The 23,513-nt window shown below is 57.2% G+C and overlaps 1 protein-coding gene across 1 annotated transcript in view; it reads left to right on the top strand.

Moving 5' to 3' along the window:
- Positions 1 to 23,513, top strand: part of tango6 (transport and golgi organization 6 homolog (Drosophila)) — a 301,792-nt gene that overhangs the window by 64,194 nt on the left and 214,085 nt on the right. Inside the window, exons 9-12 of the mRNA XM_072466775.1 lie at positions 37 to 704; positions 5,050 to 5,166; positions 8,813 to 8,960; positions 10,022 to 10,158. Of these exons, the coding sequence (XP_072322876.1) occupies positions 37 to 704; positions 5,050 to 5,166; positions 8,813 to 8,960; positions 10,022 to 10,158 (1,070 nt within the window). The remainder of the gene's footprint in view (positions 1 to 36; positions 705 to 5,049; positions 5,167 to 8,812; positions 8,961 to 10,021; positions 10,159 to 23,513) is intronic.

The raw sequence follows: 23,513 nt of genomic DNA, 5'->3' as shown, positions 1-23,513 counted from the left end.
CTGATGAATTTGCTTTTCGTTTTTTTTTCTCCGAAGCCTGCGCGCAGACGGCTCAGAGCAGCCGAGAGGAGGTGCTGCTGCAGACCCTGTCTCACAATCTGTGTGTCCTGGAACAGAAGCTTCAGCAGGATGCTGACTGGGCACCATTGAAGCAGCTGAGGGAGAGGGTGATGTCTCGGTTCGCGTGGTCAGCCAGGCCGGAGGATGCTGTGTGGAACTTTGTTACTGAGCTCCTGGTGCTGCTCTTGTGCTTAAAGCAGGAGATGATTGAGTTGTTAGCACACTTCACCCCCCCAAAACCAAACCCCAAAACCCCAGAGTGTGCACCAGCACTACCCCCTGATGCCCTGAGTATCTCACAACAGAAAACCGTCCAGTCAGCTCTGCAGTTTGTCGTGACTCTTGGGATTTGCCCGTATCTCCTGCCGGGAGTGGGAACTCCTCTTCGCTGCCGGTCGGATTTTGCAGCGACAGTTGAGAAGATGGTTCATCGCTTGGCATCTCCCAGAGGAATTTTGAGGCTTCACATTGTCACCCTGGCACTCCTTGAGATCGCTCACCATCCCTCCTTAGAGAGCCTGCTCCACACCAGGCACTTTGGAGATTTGTTAGCCAGTCTCTGCCAACTGCTTTATTCACCAAACACATGTCAGCGGAGCTCGGTATCAGTGGAGGTCTCACAGGAGGACAGAGAGAGACAGAAGGTACAATAACCAACCCTAATAGTAATTAGCAGTAACCTGGAGGTATCAATACAAACTGTATGGTCGACTGCAGGGAAGATTATTACCTGGCTCCGAATCTAGCAGTCAGCATTCACAGAGAAATGAGCTGAACAGCTTGGCTGCCTCAATGGCTGATCTATTCTCTCACCGGATACTGACCCAGCTGGCTGTTCACACCCATTTTTTATTTGGAGCTTGGTGGGAGTAGTCCTGGGGATTTGTACAGAAACCAAAAGGCCCAGATTGAGTAGTCAGTCTGTGCTGGATAGGTGAGCCCAGCTGCGGCTTGGAACTAGAGTTCTTGCTCCTGATAGCTACACATGAACCTTGAAGTCTTTCATCGTAGAACAACCCCCTCATCTCAGGGACCAATTGAGTGAACCTTTGTTGTATTAGCCCTCGCTCCACCTCTGACCTTTGCCCTTCCCTTTCACGCGCGCTCCCAGCCCCCCTTGAGTGCGCGCTCCCTGCCTCCCTCTTGCCTGTCATAGAATTCCTACAGTGCAGAAGGAGGCCATTCGGCCCATCGAGTCTGCACACGCCCTTCGGAAGAGCACCCTACTTAAGCACACGCCTCCACCCTATCCCTGTAAACCCAATAACCCGACCGAACCTTTTGGACACTAAGTTGCAATTTATCCTGGCCAATCCACCTAACCTGCACATCTTTGGCGTGGGAAGAAACCGGCGCACCCGGAGGAAACCACGGAGTCACTGGGAGAAAGTGCAAACTGCACAGTCAGTCGCCGGAGGCCGGAATTGAACCTGGGTCCCTGGAGCTGTGAGGCAGCAGTGCTAATCACCATACAACCCTTAGCACAGTGGGCTAAACAGCTGGCTTGTAATGCAGAACAATGCCAGCAGCACTCCGAACAGGTGCCGGACTAGGGGCTTTTCACAGTAACTTCATTGAACCTACTTGTGATAATAAGCGATTATTATTACATTGGTCTGTGCTCTCTCCCTCCCTCTCGCCTCTCGCACCCGCCCCTCTCGCCTGTCGCACCCGCCCCTCTCGCCTGTCGCACACGCCCCTCTCGCCTGTCGCACCCGCCCCTCTCGCCTGTCGCACCCGCCCCTCTCGCCTGTCGCACCCGCCCCTCTCGCCTGTCGCACCCGCCCCTCTCGCCTGTCGCACCGCCCCTCTCGCCTGTCGCACCCGCCCCTCTCGCCTGTCGCACCCGCCCCTCTCGCCTGTCGCACCCGCCCCTCTCGCCTGTCGCACCCGCCCCTCTCGCCTGTCGCACCCGCCCCTCTCGCCTGTCGCACCCGCCCCTCTCGCCTGTCGCACCCCCCCCTCTCGCCTGTCGCACCCGCCCCTGTCGCACCCCGCCCCTCTCGCCTGTCGCACCCGCCCCTCTCGCCTGTCGCACCCGCCCCTCTCGCCTGTCGCACCTGCCCCTCTCGCCTGTCGCACCCGCCCCTCTCGCCTGTCGCACCCGCCCCTCTCGCCTCTCGCACCCGCCCCTCTCGCCTCTCGCACCCGCCCCTCTCGCCTGTCGCACCCGCCCCTCTCGCCTCTCGCACCCGCCCCTCTCGCCTGTCGCACCCGCCCCTCTCGCCTGTCGCACCCGCCCCTCTCGCCTGTCGCACCCGCGCCTCTCGCACCCGCCCCTCTCGCCTGTCGCACCCGCCCCTCTCGCCTGTCACACCCGCCCCCTCTCGCCTGTCGCACCCGCCCCTCTCGCCTGTCGCACCCGCCCCTCTCGCCTCTCGCACCCGCCCCTCTCGCACCCGCCCCTCTCGCCTCTCGCACCCGCCCCTCTCGCCTCTCGCACCCGCCCCTCTCGCCTCTCGCACCCGCCCCTCTCGCCTCTCGCACCCGCCCCTCTCGCCTCTCGCACCCGCCCCTCTCGCACCCGCCCCTCTCGCACCCGCCCCTCTCGCCTGTCGCACCCGCGCCTGTCGCACCCGCCCCTCTCGCACCCGCCCCTCTCGCCTCTCGCACCCGCCACTCTCGCCTGTCGCACCCTCGCCTGTCGCACCCGCCCCCTCTCGCCTCTCGCACCCGCCCCTCTCGCCTCTCGCACCCGCCCATCTCGCCTCTCGCACCCGCCCCTCTCGCCTCTCGCACCCGCCCCTCTCGCCTGTCGCACCCGCCCCTCTCGCCTGTCGCACCCGCCCCTCTCGCCTGTCGCACCCGCCCCTCTCGCCTGTCGCACCCGCCCCTCTCGCCTGTCGCACCCGCCCCTCTCGCCTGTCGCACCCGCCCCTCTCGCCTGTCGCACCCGCCCCTCTCTCCTGTCGCACCCGCCCCTCTCGCACCCGCCCCTCTCGCCTCTCGCACCCGCCCCTCTCACCTGTCGCACCCGCCCCTCTCGCCTGTCGCACCCGCCCCTCTCGCCTGTCGCACCCGCCCCTCTCGCCTGTCGCACCCGCCCCTCTCTCCTGTCGCACCCGCCCCTCTCGCACCCGCCCCTCTCGCACCCGCCCCTCTCGCCTGTCGCCACCTCGCCTGTCGCACCCGCCCCTCTCGCCTGTCGCACCCGCCCCTCTCGCCTCTCGCACCCGCCCCCCTCTCACCTTGTGATTTATACAATTTGAGTTTCAAACTGTATCCAGCATTTCCAATCAGAGGCTGAATTCTGGGCACCCCAGCCTGTGATAGGAAACAGTACAATGATATAGAGCAGCCTGTTCGGGTACCGCTGGTCTATGGCTTTCATCTCCATTGTAAATAGCTGAGAGCCAATCACTGCTCCTTGCAGGAGACTTCTAGTCACAGCCTGAAAACCTGAAAATGGGGCTGTTTAGCACAGGGCTAAATCGCTGGCTTTGAAAGCAGATCAAGGCAGGCCAGCAACACGGTTCAATTCCCGTAACAGCCTCCCCGAACAGCGCCGGAATGTGGAGACTAGGGGCTTTTCACAGTAACTTCATTGAAGCCTACTTGTGACAATAAGCAATTTTCATTTCATTTAATGTCAAATGACGCATTTAACTCTACTCTCTGCTTGCTATTTGTTAACCAATCCTCCCTCCATGCTGCGAGGAATATGGGGATTTCAGATATTATTTAGCGCTGCAAGGGTTTAAAACCTGAGTCAGTTTGTAATTGCTGAAGTCAGGCTTTAAAAGAATCCTGGTTGATGGGCTTTTTGGGAGCCAGAGGTGCAATTAAAGCATTGTAAAAGCTTGGGCTAATAGATTTTTGTTTGGATTAAAGGGGTTCCCTGTGGAGTAGTTAATCAGATACCTGGTTCAGCTTGGTAAGATGATGTAATTAATGGGAAGATCTCGAGTACCGGGCATTTCAGCAGAGAATGTTTCAGTTGGGAAACGGAGGTCAAAACATAAAGACAGTTTGTGAAGACTTCAACTAGAGATCCTGCATTGTTCTGACTGGATTCAGGTCTAGCTCTTAAAACAGTCTCCAAAGAACATCTCTTAAGCAAGTATTCCTGAGAGCTAACTGTATTTAAAAGTGGATTGGGATCTGAGATGGTTCTGTTGTTTTAGTGGGAATAAAGATAGCAGTTAAGGGTTATTGTGTCACTGTATTGATTAGCATTGTCTAAGGGTAATTGTAAACTATTTTTCTTGTGTGATAAAGATATTTTAATGCTGTGTTCGGCAGTGGTATTGTCACTGGACCAGTAATCCAGAGAGCCAGAGTAATGCTCTGGGGACCCAGGTTTGAATCCCACCACTGCAGATGGTGAAATTGAATTCAATACAAATCTGAAATTAAAAACCTAATGATGACCATGAAATCATTGTCGATTGTTGCAAAAACCCATCTAGTTCACTAATGTCCTTTAGGGAAGGAAATCTGCCGTCCTTACCCGGTCTGGCCTGAATGTAACTCCAGACCCACAGCAATGCGGTTGACTCTTAAATGCTCTCTGGAATGGCCGAGTGAGCTATTCAGCTCAAGGTCAATTAGGGATGGGCAACAAATGCTGGCTCAGCCAGTAACGCTCATATCCCAATGGATTGTTAAAAAGTAATACAATTTGTTTTAATATACCACATCTCTATTTTGTGGGAGATGATTCTTGGAGCAAGGGATCTTTTCTTCACAGTCTTAAAAAATGAAAATGAAATATTGGCGTTTCTATCCAGTATCCTAGCCAATGTGGGGTCTGTTCCGGGATCGTAATAATATATAACTTATTGAATGCTGTTGGAAATGTAGGTACACTACATCTACTGGTTCCCTTTTATCTACCATACTAGTTACATCCTTTATTAATTTAATAAATATACAAATCTGGAATTGGATGCACCTCATTAGCTGAATGAGTAAAATTAAAACTGCATAAAATTGTTTGAGTTGAGGGTGATGGTTTGTAGTTTTGTGTAACATGTTTGTCATTGTCAGGGTCTCACTGTTGCTGAACAGCAGGGCTGCCACCAGGCATTGCGGAACCTTCTGGATCAAGTATATCAGCCGATTGTCATCAAGGAGTTGCTGATTTTACAGGGAGGAGCAAAGCAGGTAATTGTCTCTGACCCTATGCTGCGGAAACAGCTGAAGGCACAGTTAGGAAGGGTAGGTTAAAGGGACGGGCATATACAAGAGACCAGATTGGTTAAATGGTGATGGAGGAAGTTATAGCGAGAAGGTGGCTACTGTCCATGAAAATAGGAACTGTAATTTTGAGTCAGTACAGAACATAAGCACTAGGAGCAGGAGTCGGCCATCTGGCCTGTCGAGCCTGCTCCGCCATTCAATAAGATCATGCTGATCTTTTTGCGGACTCAAAATACAGGGGTGTTGATACATTATTATGCTGGCAGCAGAGTTATGGATAAGCTGCAGTTTACTGAGGGTGAGACACTACCTGAGAGAGCAGTAGAATTGTTGAGTTTGGAACTGAGGGTTTCAACAGCAGGTGGGTGGAAAGAGGCAAAGTGGAGGATATGAGGGCAAATGGTCTGGACCTGAAAAGGGGTTGGAATTGACAGCTTGGGGAGAGATGGTGTTGCTGGGAGGAATGGGGAGTTGCCGGAGAGTTTTGTCAGCAGAGAGGGTGTTGCCAGTAGTGATATTATAGGTGGGGAGTTGTTGTTGAGGGAGAGTCAGGGTGCTGTCAGGGCGATTAGGGTATTGCCAGAGGTGAAGTGTTGCCTGGGAAGTGTTACTGAGGGAGGTTGGGTGTTGCCGTGGGGAGAGTTGCTTGGGGCGGTTGGGGAGTGTTGTTGGGGGCTGTTGGGGAGAGTTGCTGGGGGAGGTTGGGGGGAGTTGCTGGGGGCGGTTGGGGAGAGTTGCTGGGGGCGGTTGGGGAGAGTTGCTGGGGGCGGTTGGGGGGAGTTGCTGTGGGCGGTTGGGGAGAGTTGCTGTGGGCGGTTGGGGGGAGTTGCTGGGGGCGGTTGGGGAGAGTTGCTGGGGGTGGTTGGGGAGTGTTGCTGGGGGCGGTTGGGGAGAGTTGCTGGGGGCGGTTGGGGAGAGTTGCTGGGGGCGGTTGGGGGGAGTTGCTGGGGGCGGTTGGGGAGAGTTGCTGGGGGCGGTTGGGGAGAGTTGCTGGGGGCGGTTGGGGAGAGTTGCTGGGGGAGGTTGGGGAGAGTTGCTGGGGGCGGTTGGGGAGAGTTGCTGGGGGCGGTTGGGGGGAGTTGCTGGGGGCGGTTGGGGAGAGTTGCTGGGGGAGAGTTGCTGGGGGCGGTTGGGGAGAGTTGCTGGGGGCGGTTGGGGGGAGTTGCTGGGGGCGGTTGGGGAGAGTTGCTGGGGGCGGTTGGGGAGAGTTGCTGGGGGCGGTTGGGGAGAGTTGCTGGGGGCGGTTGGGGAGAGTTGCTGGGGGAGGTTGGGGAGAGTTGCTGGGGGCGGTTGGGGAGAGTTGCTGGGGGCGGTTGGGGAGAGTTGCTGGGGGCGGTTGGGGAGAGTTGCTGGGGGAGAGTTGCTGGGGGTGGTTGGGGAGAGTTGCTGGGGGCGGTTGGGGGGAGTTGCTGGGGGCGGTTGGGGAGAGTTGCTGGGGGCGGTTGGGGGGAGTTGCTGGGGGCGGTTGGGGAGAGTTGCTGGGGGCGGTTGGGGGGAGTTGCTGGGGGCGGTTGGGGAGAGTTGCTGGGGGCGGTTGGGGAGAGTTGCTGGGGGCGGTTGGGGAGAGTTGCTGGGGGAGAGTTGCTGGGGGCGGTTGGGGAGAGTTGCTGGGGGCGGTTGGGGGGAGTTGCTGGGGGCGGTTGGGGAGAGCTGCTGGGGGAGAGTTGCTGGGGGCGGTTGGGGAGAGTTGCTGGGGGCGGTTGGGGAGAGTTGCTGGGGGAGAGTTGCTGGGGGCGGTTGGGGAGAGTTGCTGGGGGCGGTTGGGGAGAGTTGCTGGGGGCGGTTGGGGAGAGTTGCTGGGGGCGGTTGGGGGGAGTTGCTGGGGGAGAGTTGCTGGGGGAGGTTGGGGAGAGTTGCTGGGGGCGGTTGGGGAGAGTTGCTGGGGGAGAGTTGCTGGGGGCGGTTGGGGAGAGTTGCTGGGGGAGAGTTTCTGGGGGCGGTTGGGGAGAGTTGCTGGGGGCGGTTGGGGAGAGTTGCTGGGGGCGGTTGGGGAGAGTTGCTGGGGGAGGTTGGGGAGAGTTGCTGGGGGCGGTTGGGGAGAGTTGCTGGGGGAGAGTTGCTGGGGGCGGTTGGGGAGAGTTGCTGGGGGAGAGTTTCTGGGGGCGGTTGGGGAGAGTTGCTGGGGGCGGTTGGGGAGAGTTGCTGGGGGCGGTTGGGGAGAGTTGCTGGGGGCGGTTGGGGAGAGTTGCTGGGGGAGAGTTGCTGGGGGCGGTTGGGGAGAGTTGCTGGGGCCGGTTGGGGAGAGTTGCTGGGGGAGAGTTGCTGGGGGCGGTTGGGGAGAGTTGCTGGGGGCGGTTGGGGAGAGTTGCTGGGGCCGGTTGGGGAGAGTTGCTGGGGGAGAGTTGCTGGGGGCGGTTGGGGAGAGTTGCTGGGGGCGGTTGGGGAGAGTTGCTGGGGGCGGTTGGGGAGAGTTGCTGGGGGCGGTTGGGGAGAGTTGCTGGGGGCGGTTGGGGAGAGTTGCTGGGGGCGGTTGGGGAGAGTTGCTGGGGGAGAGTTGCTGGGGGTGGTTGGGGAGAGTTGCTGGGGGAGAGTTGCTGGGGGTGGTTGGGGAGAGTTGCTGGGGGAGAGTTGCTGGGGGAGGTTGGGGGGAGTTGCTGGGGGCGGTTGGGGAGAGTTGCTGGGGGAGAGTTGCTGGGGGCGGTTGGGGAGAGTTGCTGGGGGCGGTTGGGGAGAGTTGCTGGGGGCGGTTGGGGAGAGTTGCTGGGGGCGGTTGGGGAGAGTTGCTGGGGGCGGTTGGGGAGAGTTGCTGGGGGCGGTTGGGGAGAGTTGCTGGGGGCGGTTGGGGAGAGTTGCTGGGGGCGGTTGGGGAGAGTTGCTGGGGGCGGTTGGGGAGAGTTGCTGGGGGAGAGTTGCTGGGGGAGAGTTGCTGGGGGCGGTTGGGGAGAGTTGCTGTGGGCGGTTGGGGTGTTGCCGTGGGGAGAGATAGAACAAAGAACAAAGAAATGTACAGCACAGGAACAGGCCCTTCGGCCCTCCAAGCCCGTGCCGACCATGCTGCCCGTCTAAACTAAAATCTTCTACACTTCCGGGGTCCGTATCCCTCTATTCCCATCCTATTCATGTATTTGTCAAGATGCCCCTTAAATGTCCCTGTCGTCCCTGCTTCCACCACCTCCTCCGGTAGCGAGTTCCAGGCACCCACTACCCTCTGCGTAAAAAAACATGCCTTGTACATCTACTCTAAACCTTGCCCCTCTCACCTTAAACCTATGCCCCCTAGTAATTGACCCCTCTACCCTGGGGAAAAGCCTCTGACTATCCACTCTGTCTATGCCCCTCATAATTTTGTATACCTCTATCAGGTCGCTCCTCAACCTCCTTCGTTCCAGTGAGAACAAACCGAGTTTATTCAATCGCTCCTCATAACTAATGCCCTCCATACCAGGCAACATTCTGGTAAATCTCTTCTGCACCCACTCTAAAGCCTCCACATCCTTCTGGTAGTGTGGCGACCAGAATTGAACACTATACTCCAAGCACTGCTGTGGACGGTGAGAAGCTGTTTGCACCTTTGCAGCAGTGAGTGCTGCCCATTCGGAGCTTGAGTGCAGTAATCAGATTGATTGTGATGTATTTTTGGCCTATTGCTTTTCCTCTTGTGTATTTCCAGGTGGTGTCTGTGACGGGTGGGGAAACCAAGACTCTCCCACAGGCCCCAGCCTGGCTGCGACGTCGGTGTGGCCACCTGCTCACTGAGAGGCTGATGAAGCCCCAGGGTGTTCAGGCTGTGGTCAGAGGAATAGTGGAAGGAGCTGGAGGTAAAGCTGGGGCTGGGGTGGGAGCTGGGGGCTGGGGCTGGGACTGGGGCAGGGGCTGGGGCGGGAGCTGGGGTGGGGACTGGGGGAGGGGCTGGTTTGGAGACTGGGGGAGGGGTGGGGGCTGGGGCAGGGACTGGGGGAGGGGCTGGGGCGGAACTGGGGGAGGGGCTGGGACTGGGGGAGGGGCTGGTTTGGAGACTGTGGGAGGGGCAGGGGGAGGGGCTGGGGCGGGGACTGGGGGAGGGGCTGGTTTGGAGACTGGGGGAGGGGCTGGGACTGGGGGAGGGGCTGGTTTGGAGACTGGGGGAGGGGCGGGGGCTGGGGGAGGGGCTGGGGTGGGGACTGGGGGAGGGACTGGGGCAGGGACTGGGGGAGGGGCTGGTTTGGAGACTGGGGGAGGGGCGGGGGCTGGGGGAGGGGCTTGGACTGGGGGAGGGGCTGGTTTGGAGACTGGGGGAGTGGCAGGGACTGGGGGAGGGGCTGGGGCGGGAGCTGGGGTGGGGACTGGGGGAGGGGCTGGTTTGGAGACTGGGGAGGGGTGGGGGCTGGGGCAGGGACTGGGGAGGGGCTGGGGCGGGGACTGGGGGAGGGGCTGGGACTGGGGGAGGGGCTGGTTTGGTGACTGGGGGAGGGGTGGGGGCTGGGGGAGGGGCTGGGACTGGGGGAGGGGCTGGTTTGGAGACTGGGGGAGGGACTGGGGGCGGGGGCTGGGGTGGGGGTGGGGGTGGTGGTTCAGGCTGTCCTTGTGAGTCTAATGTTCAGTGGAAGATTTGGGGCACAGGCATAACTGTGAAGGGGTGGGGGGCGGGCCTTATTGTGAGTGAGGAGTGGGCAGGAAATCAAAGTCCCTGCATCCAGTCTGTCCAGCCCTGTCGGAATGTTATACATTTTTATTAGATCCCCTTTAATCCTTCTAAATTCCTGTGAATACGTAGGGGGAGATACAGCTTTTATTGTCTCCCGACCTCCCCCTCTCGACTCCCGCGTCCCCTCTTTCTCCCCCCCCCGCCCCCCCCTTTGGGACCACACATCACTCTTCTTTCTTCATTGTCTATTTGCAGCTGGAATTGCTGGAGGTCAGAGTGCAGAAGCAGCAGCTGCTGATTGGAGGAAATGTGATACGGTTGCTCGGATACTGGCTTCCTGCCCTCAGCAATGTCTGTCTGTCGGAGATTACTACAGGCAGGTGTGCCCTCAGGTAAAGTCTGTCTGTCGGAAATTACTATGGGCAGGTGTGCCCTCAGGTAAAGTCTGTCTGTCGGAAATTACTATGGGCAGGTGTGCCCTCAGGTAAAGTCTGTCTGTCGGAAATTACTATGGGCAGGTGTGCCCTCAGGTAAAGACACAGAATTTATTTTGAGGGAATACACAGGGAGGCTGGTGGAGTGGGGGGGTATCACGGGGAGGCTGGTGGGGTCGGGGGGTAACATGTGGGTGGGGGGGTTACACAGGATGGCTTGTTTGGGGTGTTTTGAATCAGAGTGGCTTTTGTCAGCTTTCATACCGGGCGTCCCGAGGAGACCTCTGATTCTCAGGGTTGGCAGGTTTGAGGCACACTTTATCCTGGATGTTTTATGATGATTGTTTGGAAACGGTTTTAGACGCATCAGCACCCAGCGAGAGCAGGAATGTGAGGGGTGCAAATTCACAGTGTATCTGTGAACCATGTGGATGGTCTGGGGGAGGCTGAGCAAGAGGTTGATTTAGATGGAGCAAAATCTGATCCTTCAATACTTTTGTGGAATCTAGGCGACAGTTCATTGGTGATGGAATTTTGTTGATCTTTGCTGATGAACCTCCCTGAGAGCACATCGAGAAACCGAGTATTTACTTTATTACTCTGGATCTTTACACTGATTGAGAGATTAAACTATTATCTGGTTTAACCAAGGCAAACCATCCACCAATGGTTTGGGAATTAAATTAAGAGACATGGAATGGGCTGGAGCTGGGGAGAAGCAAGGAACAAATCAGGTAGAATACCCATCTCCAGAGGGATGGTGAATGGTTCGACCAGATGGAATTCCTCCACACGTAAAGTTGGCAGGTTTGAAGGAACTGTCCAGGGAGCCAGTCAACAACATCAGGAGTTTGAAGCGGTTGGGTTGGTATTTAGGTAGAACCTCAATAGAAACAGAAAGCAGGAGTCGGCCATTCGGCCCTTCGGTCCTGTTCCGTCATTCACATGACCATGGCTGGTCCTCTGTCCCAACACTATACTCCCGCACTCTCCCCACACTCCCGCAATCTCCCCGCAATCTCCCCACACTCCCGCACTCTCCCCACACTCCCGCACTCTCCCCGCACTCTCCCCACACTCTCCCCACACTCCCGCACTCTCCCCACACTACCGCACTCTCCCCACACTCCCGCAATCTCCCCGCACTCTCCCCGCACTCTCCCCACACTCTCCCCACACTCCCCACACTCCCGCAATCTCCCCACACTCCCGCAATCTCCCCCCACTCCCGCAATCTCCCCGCACTCTCCCCACACTCTCCCCACACTCCCGCAATCTCCCCACACTCCCGCAATCTCCCCACACTCCCGCAATCTCCCCACACTCCCGCAATCTCCCCACACTCCCGCAATCTCCCCACACTCTCCCCACACTCCCGCAATCTCCCCGCACTCTCCCCACACTCCCGCACTCTCCCCACACTCCCGCACTCTCCCCACACTCCCGCAATCTCCCCGCACTCTCCCCACACCCCCACACTCTCCCCACACTCCCGCACTCTCCCCACACTCCCGCACTCTCCCCACACTCCCGCAATCTCCCCGCAATCTCCCCGCACTCTCCCCACACTCTCCCCACACTCCCGCAATCTCCCCACACTCCCGCAATCTCCCCACACTCCCGCAATCTCCCCACACTCCCGCAATCTCCCCACACTCCCGCAATCTCCCCACACTCTCCCCACACTCCCGCAATCTCCCCTCACTCTCCCCACACTCCCGCAATCTCCCCACACTCCCGCACTCTCCCCACACTCCCGCAATCTCCCCGCACTCTCCCCACACTCCCACACTCTCCCCACACTCCCGCACTCTCCCCACACTCCCGCACTCTCCCCACACTCCCACACTCTCCCTACACTCTCCCCACACTCCCACACTCTCCCCACACTCCCGCATTCTCCCCGCACTCTCCCCACACTCCCGCAATCTCCCCGCACTCTCCCCACACTCCCATACTCTCCCCACACTCCCGCACTCTCCCCACACTCCCGCACTCTCCCCACACTCCCGCAATCTCCCCACACTCCCGCACTCTCCCCACACTCCCGCACTCTCCCCACACTCCCGCAATCTCCCCACACTCCCGCAATCTCCCCACACTCGCCCCACACTCCCGCACTCTCCCCACACTCCCGCAATCTCCCCGCACTCTCCCCACACGCTCCCCACACTCCCGCACTCTCCCCACACTCCCGCAATCTCCCCACAATCCCGCACTCTCCCCACACTCCCGCAATCTCCCCACACTCTCCCCACACTCCCGCAATCTCCCCGCACTCTCCCCACACTCCCACACTCTTCCCGCACTCTCCCCACACTCCCGCACTCTCCCCACACTCCCGCAATCTCCCCGCACTCTCCCCGCACTCTCCCCACACTCTCCCCACACTCCCCACACTCCCGCAATCTCCCCACACTCCCGCAATCTCCCCACACTCCCGCAATCTCCCCACACTCCCGCAATCTCCCCACACTCCCGCAATCTCCCCGCACTCTCCCCACACTCCCGCAATCTCCCCAAACTCCCGCAATCTCCCCACACTCCCGCAATCTCCCCACACTCCGGCAATCTCCCCACACTCCCGCAATCTCCCCACACTCTCCCCACACTCCCGCATTCTCCCCACACTCCCGCAATCTCCCCACACTCACGCACTCTCCCCACAATCCCGCACTCTCCCCACATTCCCGCACTCTCCCCACACTCGCGCAATCTCCCCACACTCGCGCAATCTCCCCACACTCTCCCCACACTCCCACACTCTCCCCACACTCCCGCACTCTCCCCACACTCCCGCACTCTCCCCACACTCCCGCACTCTCCCCACACTCCCGCACCCTCCCCACACTCCCGCACTCTCCCCACACTCCCGCAATCTCCCCACACTCCCGCAATCTCCCCACACTCCCGCAATCTCCCCACACTCCCGCAATCTCCCGACACTCCCGCAATCTCCCCACACTCCCGCAATCTCCCCACACTCTCCCCACACTCCCGCATTCTCCCCACACTCCCGCAATCTCCCCACACTCCCGCAAACTCCCCACAATCCCGCACTCTCCCCAGACTCCCGCACTCTCCCCGCAATCTCCCCGCAATCTCCCCACACTCTCCCCACACTCCCACACTCTCCCCACACTCCCGCACTCTCCCCACACTCCCGCATTCTCCCCGCACTCTCCCCACAATCCCGCACTCTCCCCACACTCCCGCACTCTCCCCACACTCCCGCACTCTCCGCACTCTCTCCACACTCTCCCCACACTCACGCACTCTCCCCACACTCACGCAATCTCCCCGCACTCGCCCCACACTCCCGCAATCTCCCCGCACTCGCCCCACACTCCCGCACTCTCCCCACACTCCCGCACTCTCCCCACACTCCTGCACTCTCTCCACACTCCCGCACTCTCCCCACACTCCCGCACTCTCCCCACAGTCCTGCAATCTCTCCGCACACTCCCCATACTCCCGCACTCTCCCCACACTCCCGCAATCTCCCCACACTCCCGCATTCTCCCCACACTCCCGCAATCTCCCCACACTCTCCCCACACACCCGCACTCTCCCCACACTCTCGCAATCTCCCTGCACTCTCCCCACACTCCCGCAATCTCCCCGCACTCTCCCCGCACTCCCGCAATCTCCCCGCACTCTCCCCACACTCCCGCAATCTCGCAGCACTCTCCCCACATTCCCGCACTTCCTACACACTCCCGCACTCTCCCCACACCCCCGCAATCTCCCCGCAATCTCCCCGCACTCTCCCCCCACACTCCCGCAATCTCCCCGCATTCTCCCCACACTCCCGCAATCTCCCCACACTCTCCCCACACTCCCGCACTCTCCCCACACTTCCGCACTCTCCCCACACTCCTGCAATCTCCCCACACTCCCGCAATCTCCCCGCACTCTCCCCACTCTCCCGCACTTTCTACACACTCCCGCACTCTCCCCACACTCACGCATTCTCCCCACACTCCCGCACCCTCCCCACACTCCCGCACTCTCCCCACACTCCCGCACTCTCCCCACACTCCCGCACTCTCCCCACACTCCCGCACTCTCCCCAAACTCCCGCACTCTCCCCACACTCAGCACTCTCCCCACACTCAGCACTCTCCCCACACTCAGCACTCTCCCCACACTCCCGCACTCTCCCCACACTCCCGCACTCTCCCCACACTCCCGCAATCTCCCCGCATTCTCCCCACACTCCCGCACTCTCCCCACACTCACGCATTCTCCCCACACTCCCGCACCCTCCCCACACTCCCGCACCCTCCCCACACTCCCGCACTCTCCCCACACTCCCGCACTCTCCCCACACTCCCGCACTCTCCCCACACTCCCGCACTCTCCCCACACTCCCGCAATCTCCCCGCACTCTCCCCATACTCCCGCACTCTCCCCACACTCCCGCAATCTCCCCGCACTCTCCCCACACTCCCGCATTCTCCCCACACTCCCGCAATCTCCCCACACTCCCGCAATCTCCCCGCATTCTCCCCACACTCCCGCACTCTCCCCGCACTCCCGCAATCTCCCCGCACTCTCCCCACACTCCCGCACTTTCTACACACTCCCGCACTCTCCCCACACTCCCGCAATCTCCCCGCACTCTCCCCACACTCCCGCAATCTCCCCACACTCCCGCACTTTCTACACACTCCTGCATTCTCCCCACACTCCCGAAATCTCCCCACACTCTCCCCACACTCCCGCACTCTCCCCACACTCCCGCACTCTCCCCACATTCCCCCAATTTCCCCGCATTCTCCCCACACTCCCGCAATCTCCCCGCACTCTCCCCACACTCCTGCACTTGGTGATCACGATGGGAAGACACTGAAACACAAACAGAAACCTCGGAAGGACCACCATTTTGACCGACTGCACTCTACCCGCCAGCGAGAGCGGCAACATGTCCCATCTTTTGAAGTCCTCCTCCATTTGCTCCACCAACCTCGTCAGATTCAGTTGATGTAGGGCCCCCCGACTCCTGGCTATCTGGATCCCAGATACCGAAAGCTCCCCTCCGCCCTCCTCAGCGGTAGGTCCCCTATCCCTCTTTCTTAGACACTCCCACATTCTCTCCACACTCCCGCACTTTCTCCACACTCCTGCACTTTCTACACACTCCCGCACTCTCTCCATCCTCCCGCATTCTCTCCACACTCCCGCACTTTCTACACACTCCTGCACTCTCTCCATCCTCCCGCACTCTCCCCACACTCCCGCATTCTCCCCACACTCCCGCATTCTCTCCACACTCCTGCACTTTCTACACACTCCCGCACTCTCTCCATCTTCCCGCACTCTCCCCACACTCCCGCACTCTCCACACACTCCCGCACTCTCCCCACACCCCCGCATTCTCCCCGCACTCTCCGCATCCTCACGCACTCTCCCCATCCTCCCGCACTCTCCCCACACTCCCGCACTCTCCACACACTCCCGCACTCTCCCCACACTCCCGCATTCTCCCCGCACTCTCCGCATCCTCCCGCACTCTCCCCACACTCCCGCACTCTCCACACACTCCCGCACTCTCCACACACTCCCGCACTCTCTCCACACTCCCGCACTCTCTCCATCCTCCTGCTCTCTCCCCACAGTCCCGCACTCTCTCCACACTCCCGCACTCTCCCCACACTCCTGCAAGTACTTGCCTGCGTAGTGCTTTCGCTCTGTCTGACGGTCACCTATTCCCCTTCTGTCTGTGCTCTCTTTACGTGCAGTGCGACTACCTCTTTATATGTGCTTTCCACGAAGATCACACCCTTGGAGATGCTCTACAGTGACTCCAGCTCCAACTCCGAATCACAGATTCCTGCACACGTGGCCAACCTGGACACCGGAAGTGTCCCTCACTTCCCACATCGCACAAGAGGAGCATTCCACATGGTCAAGCTACACTGCCATGACTCACCCATAGATTACTCCAATTATTTTTATTTCCTCTAGTTTAGGGTATATTAAGGACAGTAGAAATACTCACCAAGTCCTACTTACCAAGGCTACCATTTTTCATTTTGAGGAAAGGTAGAAAAGGAAAGGATCATCTGGCTCCCTCCTTACCAAACTCCCTCGTTTCCCAAACACTCAATAGTCCAAGCAATATTCCAAAGCAGACTCACATTGATGGTGAACAGTGTGGACTTGTAAGGTTGGCCTGATGGGCAAGATGGCCTTTTCTGGCATTGACCCTGGTTTAATTCACAGGCTCCAGCTGTGAAATGCAGAGAGTTCTTAAGTGAAGATGTTCAGGAGGAGGAATGGCAGGAACGGTGGGGTTAGGTTTGTGGAGACATATTTCTATCCTCCTTGGATTCCGATGAAGTTCTCTCTCTATCGGGCCAGTGGCTGTCTCTGTCTTTCTCTCTCTCCCCCTCTCCACCCCACCGCTGCACCCCTCTCCTCCCACATCCATTGGGATTTATTTCAGTGATCAGATCACATGTAGCTAGAATCAGACCACCAGATTGCAGTGTTACCAAATTCCAGTAGATTGTGCTGCCTGCCTCTCTGCTGTAAAACAATTAGCAGTTGCCTCAGCTTCATTTTATCTCACAGCTGTTTTGCCAACTGAGTAAGTTTTGCTGTTATGAATCAATAAAGTCTGGGAGGGTGGGAAGCGAGGGTTTGGGAGGGCCGGGAGCGAGGGTCTGGGAGGGCCGGGAGCGAGGGTCTGGGAGGGTGGGAAGCGAGGGTCTGGGAGGGCCGGGAGCGAGGGTCTGGGAGGGCTGGGAGCGAGGCTTTGGGAAGGCGGGAAGCGAGGGTCTGGGAGGGCCTGGAGCGAGGGTCTGGGAGGGTCTGGAGCGAGGCTTTGGGAGGACCGGGAGCGAGGCGTTGGGAGGGCGGGAAGCGAGGATCTGGGAGGGCCGGAAGCGAGGTCTGGAGCGAGGCTTGGGGAGGGCCGGGAGCGAGGCGTTGGGAGGGCGGGAAGCGAGGATCTGGGAGGGCCGGGAGCGAGGATCTGGGAGGGCCGGAAGCGAGGTCTGGAGCGAGGCGTTGGAAGGGCAGGAAGCGAGGATCTGGGAGGGCCGGGAGCGAGGGTCTAGGAGGGCCGGGAGCGAGGGTCTGGGAGGGCCGGGAGCGAGGGTCTGGGAGGGCCGGGAGCGAGGCTTGGGGAGGGCTGGGAGCGAGGGTCTGGGAGGGCCTGGAGCGAGGGTCTGGGAGGGCCGGGAGCGAGGCTTGGGGAGGGCCGGGAGCGAGGGTCTGGGAGGGCCTGGAGCGAGAGTCTGGGAGGGCCGGGAGCGAGGGTCTGGGAGGGCCGGGAGCGAGGGTCTGGGAGGGCCGGGAGCGAGGGTCTGGGAGGGCCTGGAGCGAGGGTCTGGGAGGGCCGGGAGCGAGGCTTGGGGAGGGCCGGGAGCGAGGGTCTGGGAGGGCCGGGAGCGAGGCTTGGGGAGGGCCGGGAGCGAGGGTCTGGGAGGGCCGCGAGGCTTGGGGAGGGCCGGGAGCGAGGGTCTGGGAGGGCCGGGAGCGAGGGTCTGGGAGGGCCGGGAGCGAGGGTCTGGGAGGGCCGGGAGCGAGGGTCTGGGAGGGCCTGGAGCGAGGGTCTGGGAGGGCCGGGAGCGAGGCATTGGGAGGGTCTTTGAAGTGTTGATATGTTAATATAATGCGCAAACAGGAAAACAAATTGTTCAGCAGCCTTTATTGGAAAAGAATTGGGGTACAAGAGTGAAGAGGCCTTGCTGTCAATTGTATCGGGCCTGGTGAGATCACACCTGGAGTTACTGTACAGTTTGGGATCTCTTTGCTTGCCTTAAGAGAATGCAATGCAGGTTCACCTGGCTGATTGCTGGGATGACAGATTGCCCTGTCAGGACAGATTAAGTTCAAAGGCCTAAATTCCCTGGAGTTTAGAAAAGAAAAGATTATCTCACAATAGTTTAATTTTTTGAGGTGCTTGACAACTCAGTTGCACAGCTTTGGTCAAGAGGAACCAGTGGGGCACTGGTATTGTCACTGGACTAGTGATTCAGAGACCCAGCTCTGGGGACGCAGGGTCAAATCTTACCACAGCAGATGGTGACATTTGAATTCTAATGATGACCATGAAACCATTGCCGATTATCATAAAAACCTATCTGGTTCAGGGAAGAAAATCAGACGTCCTTACCCGGTCTGGCCTACATGGTGTCCCACAACAATGTGTCTGACATTTAAATGCCCTCTGGTGAGTCACTCAGTCCAAGGGCAATTAGGGCTGGACAGCAGGGGGTGGTCCACTCTGCGACATCCACACCTCTTGTTAGAATTTTTAAAAGTCTTGTTTCCCCTCTAATTGCCCTTGAGAAGGTGGGGGTGAGCTGCCTTCTGGAACTGCTGCAGTCCCTGAGGTGTAGGTACACCCACTGTGCTGCGAGGGAGGGAGTTCCAGGATTTTGACCCAGTGACAGTGAAGGAACGGTGATATATTTCCCAGTCAGGATGGTGAGTGACTGGGAGAGGAACCCCTGGGTGGTGGTGTTCTCATGTGTTTGCTGTCCTTGTCCTTCATTGGCTGTCAAATGCTTTGGGATGCCTTGAGGCCATGAAAATCCCTATGTAATTACAAGTCTTTGTTTTTGTGAGTTTGGAAGGTGCTATCATAAGAATCTTGGTGAGTTGCTGCATCTTGTAAGTGGTATATGCTGCTGCCACTGTGCATCAGTGTTGGAGGGAGTGAATGTTTGTGGATGAGATGCCGATCAAGCGGGCTGCTTTGTCCTGGATGGTGTCCAGCTTCTTGAGTGTTGTTGGAGCTACACTCATCCAGGCAAGTGGAACAATTTCCGTTACAGTTTCTGCCACGGGAGCACAGTGGTTAGCACTGTTGCTTCACAGCTCCAGGGACCCAGGATCGATTCCCGCTTGGGTCACTGTCTGTGTGGAGTCTGCACGTTCTCCCTGTGTCTGCGTGGGTTTCCTCCGGATGCTCTGGCTTCTTCCCACAAGTCCTGAAACATGTGCTTGTTAGGTGAATTGGACATTCTGAATTCTCCCTGTGTACCCGAACAGGCGCCGGAGTGTGGCGACTCGGGGCTAGGGGCTTTTCACAGTAACTTCATTGCTTATGTAAGCCTACTTGTGACACTACGAAAGATGATTATAAAGATTATTAGTATGGTAACCCCCGCAGGATGTTGATAGTGAGGGGTTCAGAAATCTAATGCTATTCAATGTCAAGGGAAGATAGATAGATTCTCTCTTGTTGGAGATGGTCGTTGCCTGGCCCTCGTGTGGCGCTAACGTTACTTGACACTTGTCAGTCCAAACCTGGATATTGTCCAGGTTTTGCTGAATTGGACATGGGCTGCTCCAGTATCTGAGGAGTCGTGAATGGTGCTGAACATTGTGCAGCGAACATCCCTACGTCTGGCCTTATGATGGAAGGAAGGACTGCTGAAGCAGGTGAAGATGGTTGGGGCTGAGGACACTACCCTGAGGAACTCCTGCAGTGATGACCTGGAGCTGAGATGATTGACCTCCAACCACCACAACCATCTTCCTTTGTGCCGGGTATGACTCCAACCAGCGGAGAGTTTCCCCCTTGATTCCCATTGACTCCAGTTTAGCTCGGGCTCCTTGATGCCACACTCGGTCAAATGCTGCCTTGATGTTGAGGCTAATGATACGTACCTCGTTTCTGGAGTTCAGCTCATTTGTCTGTATTTGAAACCAGGCTGTTAAATGCTTCTCACAATGGGGTCAGGAGTTGTGTAGTCCTGGCAGAACTCAAACTTCTCATCAGTGTGCAGGTTATTGGTTATTGCCGTGTCAGTGATGCTGAGAGCACGGTTGATCATACCTTCCTTCACTTTGCTGATGAACGTGACTGATGGGGTGGTAATTGGCTGACTTGGATTTGTCCTGATTTTTGTGGCTGGACACAACTGGACAATTGTCCACATTGCTGGCTAGGGCTGTGGCTAGTTCTGGAGCACAACCTTCAGTACTATTGGCAGGATGTGTCCAGGGCCCAGTATCCAGTGGCATCAGCCATTTCTTAATATCACATGGAGTGAATGGAATGTGCTGAAGACCGGCGTGATGCAGGGGTGGCCGAGATGGATCATCCACTCGGTACTTCTAACTGAAGATGTTAATGCTTCAGCCTCGTCTTCGACTGGGCTCCCCCATCATTGAGGATGGGGATATTTGTGGAGTCCCCTCCTCCTCCTGTTAGTTGTTTAATCTTCACTACTATTCATGACCGAATGTGGCATTACTGCAAAGCTTTTATCTAATTCTTTGGTTGTGGAATTGCTTATCTCTAATCATCTGCTTCCACTGGGTAGCATGCAAGTAGCCCTGTGCTGCACCGGGGTTACTCTGCTTTGGACCAGAGTAGATCCCCCAGCCTGATGGTAATGGTAGAGTGGGGGATATGCTAGGCCCTGAGGTTACAGATTATAGTTGAACAATTCTGCTGCTGCTGATGGCCTCCAGTGTCTCAATGTAGCCCAGTCGTAAGTTGCTAGATCTGTTCTGAGTCTGTCCCATTCAGCATAATGGAGGGTATCCTCAATGTGAAGACAGGACTTTAACTTCACAAGGACTGTGCGGTGGTCACTCCCACCAATACTGCCCTGGACATTTACAGCTGCAGCAGGAGGGCTGGTGAGGATGGGGCTTTGATATCTATTATTTATAAATATTACATTTGTTCTGTTTGTTACACAATCCTTTGTCTGTCGTGCCTTTGGGTGGATTCTGAACAGTTTTTTTTTAAGTGTAATTTTTTCCCAAATATATTCAAAGGTACAAAAACCTACACAAATCAAAGAACATTCTACACACCTCACAGTTCAGTTTCACGTACAGCAGACACAGCCACGCCTCAAACCTCAGCCCAAACCGTCCCAAAATCTCAAACAGGTACCGCCACTCCATCCGGTCGAAAGCCTTCTCCGCTCTCAGAGAAACCACTACCTCCGGTACCGTTCCCTTCGACTGGGTCATGATCACGTTTAGTAACCGCCTAATGTTACTGCAATGTTGCCCTTTATGAAACCCGTTTGGACGTCTGCGACCACCCCCGGAACGCATCCTTCCATCCTCCCTGCCACTAACTTAACCAACACTTTCACATCTGTATTTAACAATGATATGTGCCTGTATGACCCACACTCCAATGGGTCCTTCCCGTTCTTCAGGATTAGCGTGATCGACGCCTGGGTCAGTGTCTCCGGCAGCTCCCCCTACTCCAGCGCCTCACTAAACATCCCTAATAGATGTGGTGCCAGCTCCGTCACAAACTCCTTATAGAACTCTGCCGGCTAACCGTCCGGCCCCGGGGCCTTCCCCGACTTCATCCCTTTTATGCTTTCCATCACCTTTCTCAGCCCTAATGGCTCCTCCAGTGCCTGCTTCCTCTCCTCATCCAGCCTTGGGAATCCCAGCTCATCCAAAACCGCCCCATATCCTCTTCCGCACTACCTTAATTGACCCTTTATAACTTCTAGTACTCCCTGAACGCTTTGTTAATCTTCCCTGGCTCTGACACTATCTCCCCTTCCCTGTCTGTACTCTCAGGATTTCCCAAGATGCGGCCTGTGGCCGTAGCTGATGGGCTAGCATACGGCTCGCCTTCTCTCCATATCCATACTGCAGCAGCCCCTCGCTCTCCGTAGCTGCCCCACTGCCTTCCCCGTTGTCAATCTATCGAACTGCCCCAGTAATTTCTTTCTCTCCGCCAACCCCTCCTTGGCGGGGGCACTTGGATATTTCCTGTCCACCTCGACTATCTCGTCCATTAACCGTCCATAATCATCCTCCTATCTCTGTGCCCCTTGAACGAGATCATAGAATTATAGAATTTACAGTGCAGAAGGGCGCCATTCGGCCCATCAAGTCTGCACCGGCCCTTGAAAGAGCACCCTTCCTAAGCCCACATCTCCACCCTATCCCTGTAACCCAATATCCTCACCTAACCTTTTGGACATTAAGGGGCAATATATCATGGTCAATCCACCTAATTGGCACATCTTTGGACTGTGGGAGGAAACCGGAGCACCCGGAGGAAACCCACGCAGACACGGGGAGAAAGTGCAAACTTCACACAGACAGTGACCCGAGGCTGGAATTGAACCCGGGTCCCTGGGTGCTGTGAGGCAGCAGTGCTAACCACTGTGCCACCCACACGATAACCTCCCCCCCCCCCCCGCCTAAAAACGCCTCCCAAAATGTGGTCGCTCCCCATTCTGATTCAACTCCACATAGTCTCTGATCATCGACCGCACCTTCTCACAGAACCCCTTGTCCGCCAAAAGCCCCAAATCTAACCTCCATCCCGGCCTCTCCTCCTGCTCCAAATCTAACCTCCATCCCGGCCTCTCCATCCCGGCCTCTCCTGCCTCAAACTAAGCCTGACCTGGTCTGAGATCACGATTCGCGCATGCTCCACCCCTATCCCCCCACCAGCACCGCTCGGCTCACTATGAAAAAGTCAATTCTGGAGTTTTAATAATAATCTTTATTGTCACAAGTACACTACAATGAAGTTACTGTGAAAATCCCCCAGTCGCCACACTCTGGCGTCTCCTCCAACACCCCGCTTTGAATAGAATGTTTTATTCTTCAGCGAGGAGTGGTCAATGTCTCAACTTCCCGTCCTCTCCAGCAGGTGGAGCTCCAGAACTGATGAGCCAACATGCCCCCTCCAGAGACACACACAGTTACCGCAGCACAGAAATGGCCATCCAGTCTAAGCAGGCTTATTTTGGCTTTTACCTTTTCTGCAAACAGGTAGTCGTAATCACATTAACTTGTTCTTTTTTCCCCCAGCCTCTTTTATCATCCACCTCTCCAATCTAAACTTGAATGTGGGCAGTTCTTGCCTCAACCACAAACTCTGGAAATGAATTCTCCAGCCTCTCAGCTCTATGTGAAGAAATTCCTTCCTGTTTTAAATCTTCTGCACTTAATCTTTCATTTCAGACCCCTCAACTAATGGAAACAATCTGATTCAGCTTACCCTGTCTCACCCTTTTGTTCATTACAAACATTTCCATTCGATCCATCACCAAATAAATGGGAACAGGTGTCGGCCCCTCGAGCCTCCTCCTTCATTCAGTATGATCATGGACTGTGCACAGGGTCTATGTCGCTGCCACATTGAACATTGTCTGTCGTGAACCTGGGACCCTGGAGCTGTGAAGCAACTGTGCTAACCACTGTGCTACCGTTCTGCAACTTGTGACAGTACAGATTATTTAAAACAAAAGTTAGTGTTGGCCAGTGGGGAACTGACATTCTGCGCCTTCTCTTTTCTGCCATCTGGTCATTTGTTTTGCCCTCCTTTTCCCGTGCCTTTCCTGACC

This window comes from Scyliorhinus torazame, chromosome 10, assembly GCF_047496885.1.
Source record: "Scyliorhinus torazame isolate Kashiwa2021f chromosome 10, sScyTor2.1, whole genome shotgun sequence".
NCBI lineage: Eukaryota > Metazoa > Chordata > Chondrichthyes > Carcharhiniformes > Scyliorhinidae > Scyliorhinus > Scyliorhinus torazame.
This window is presented reverse-complemented; position numbering and strand designations above follow the sequence as displayed.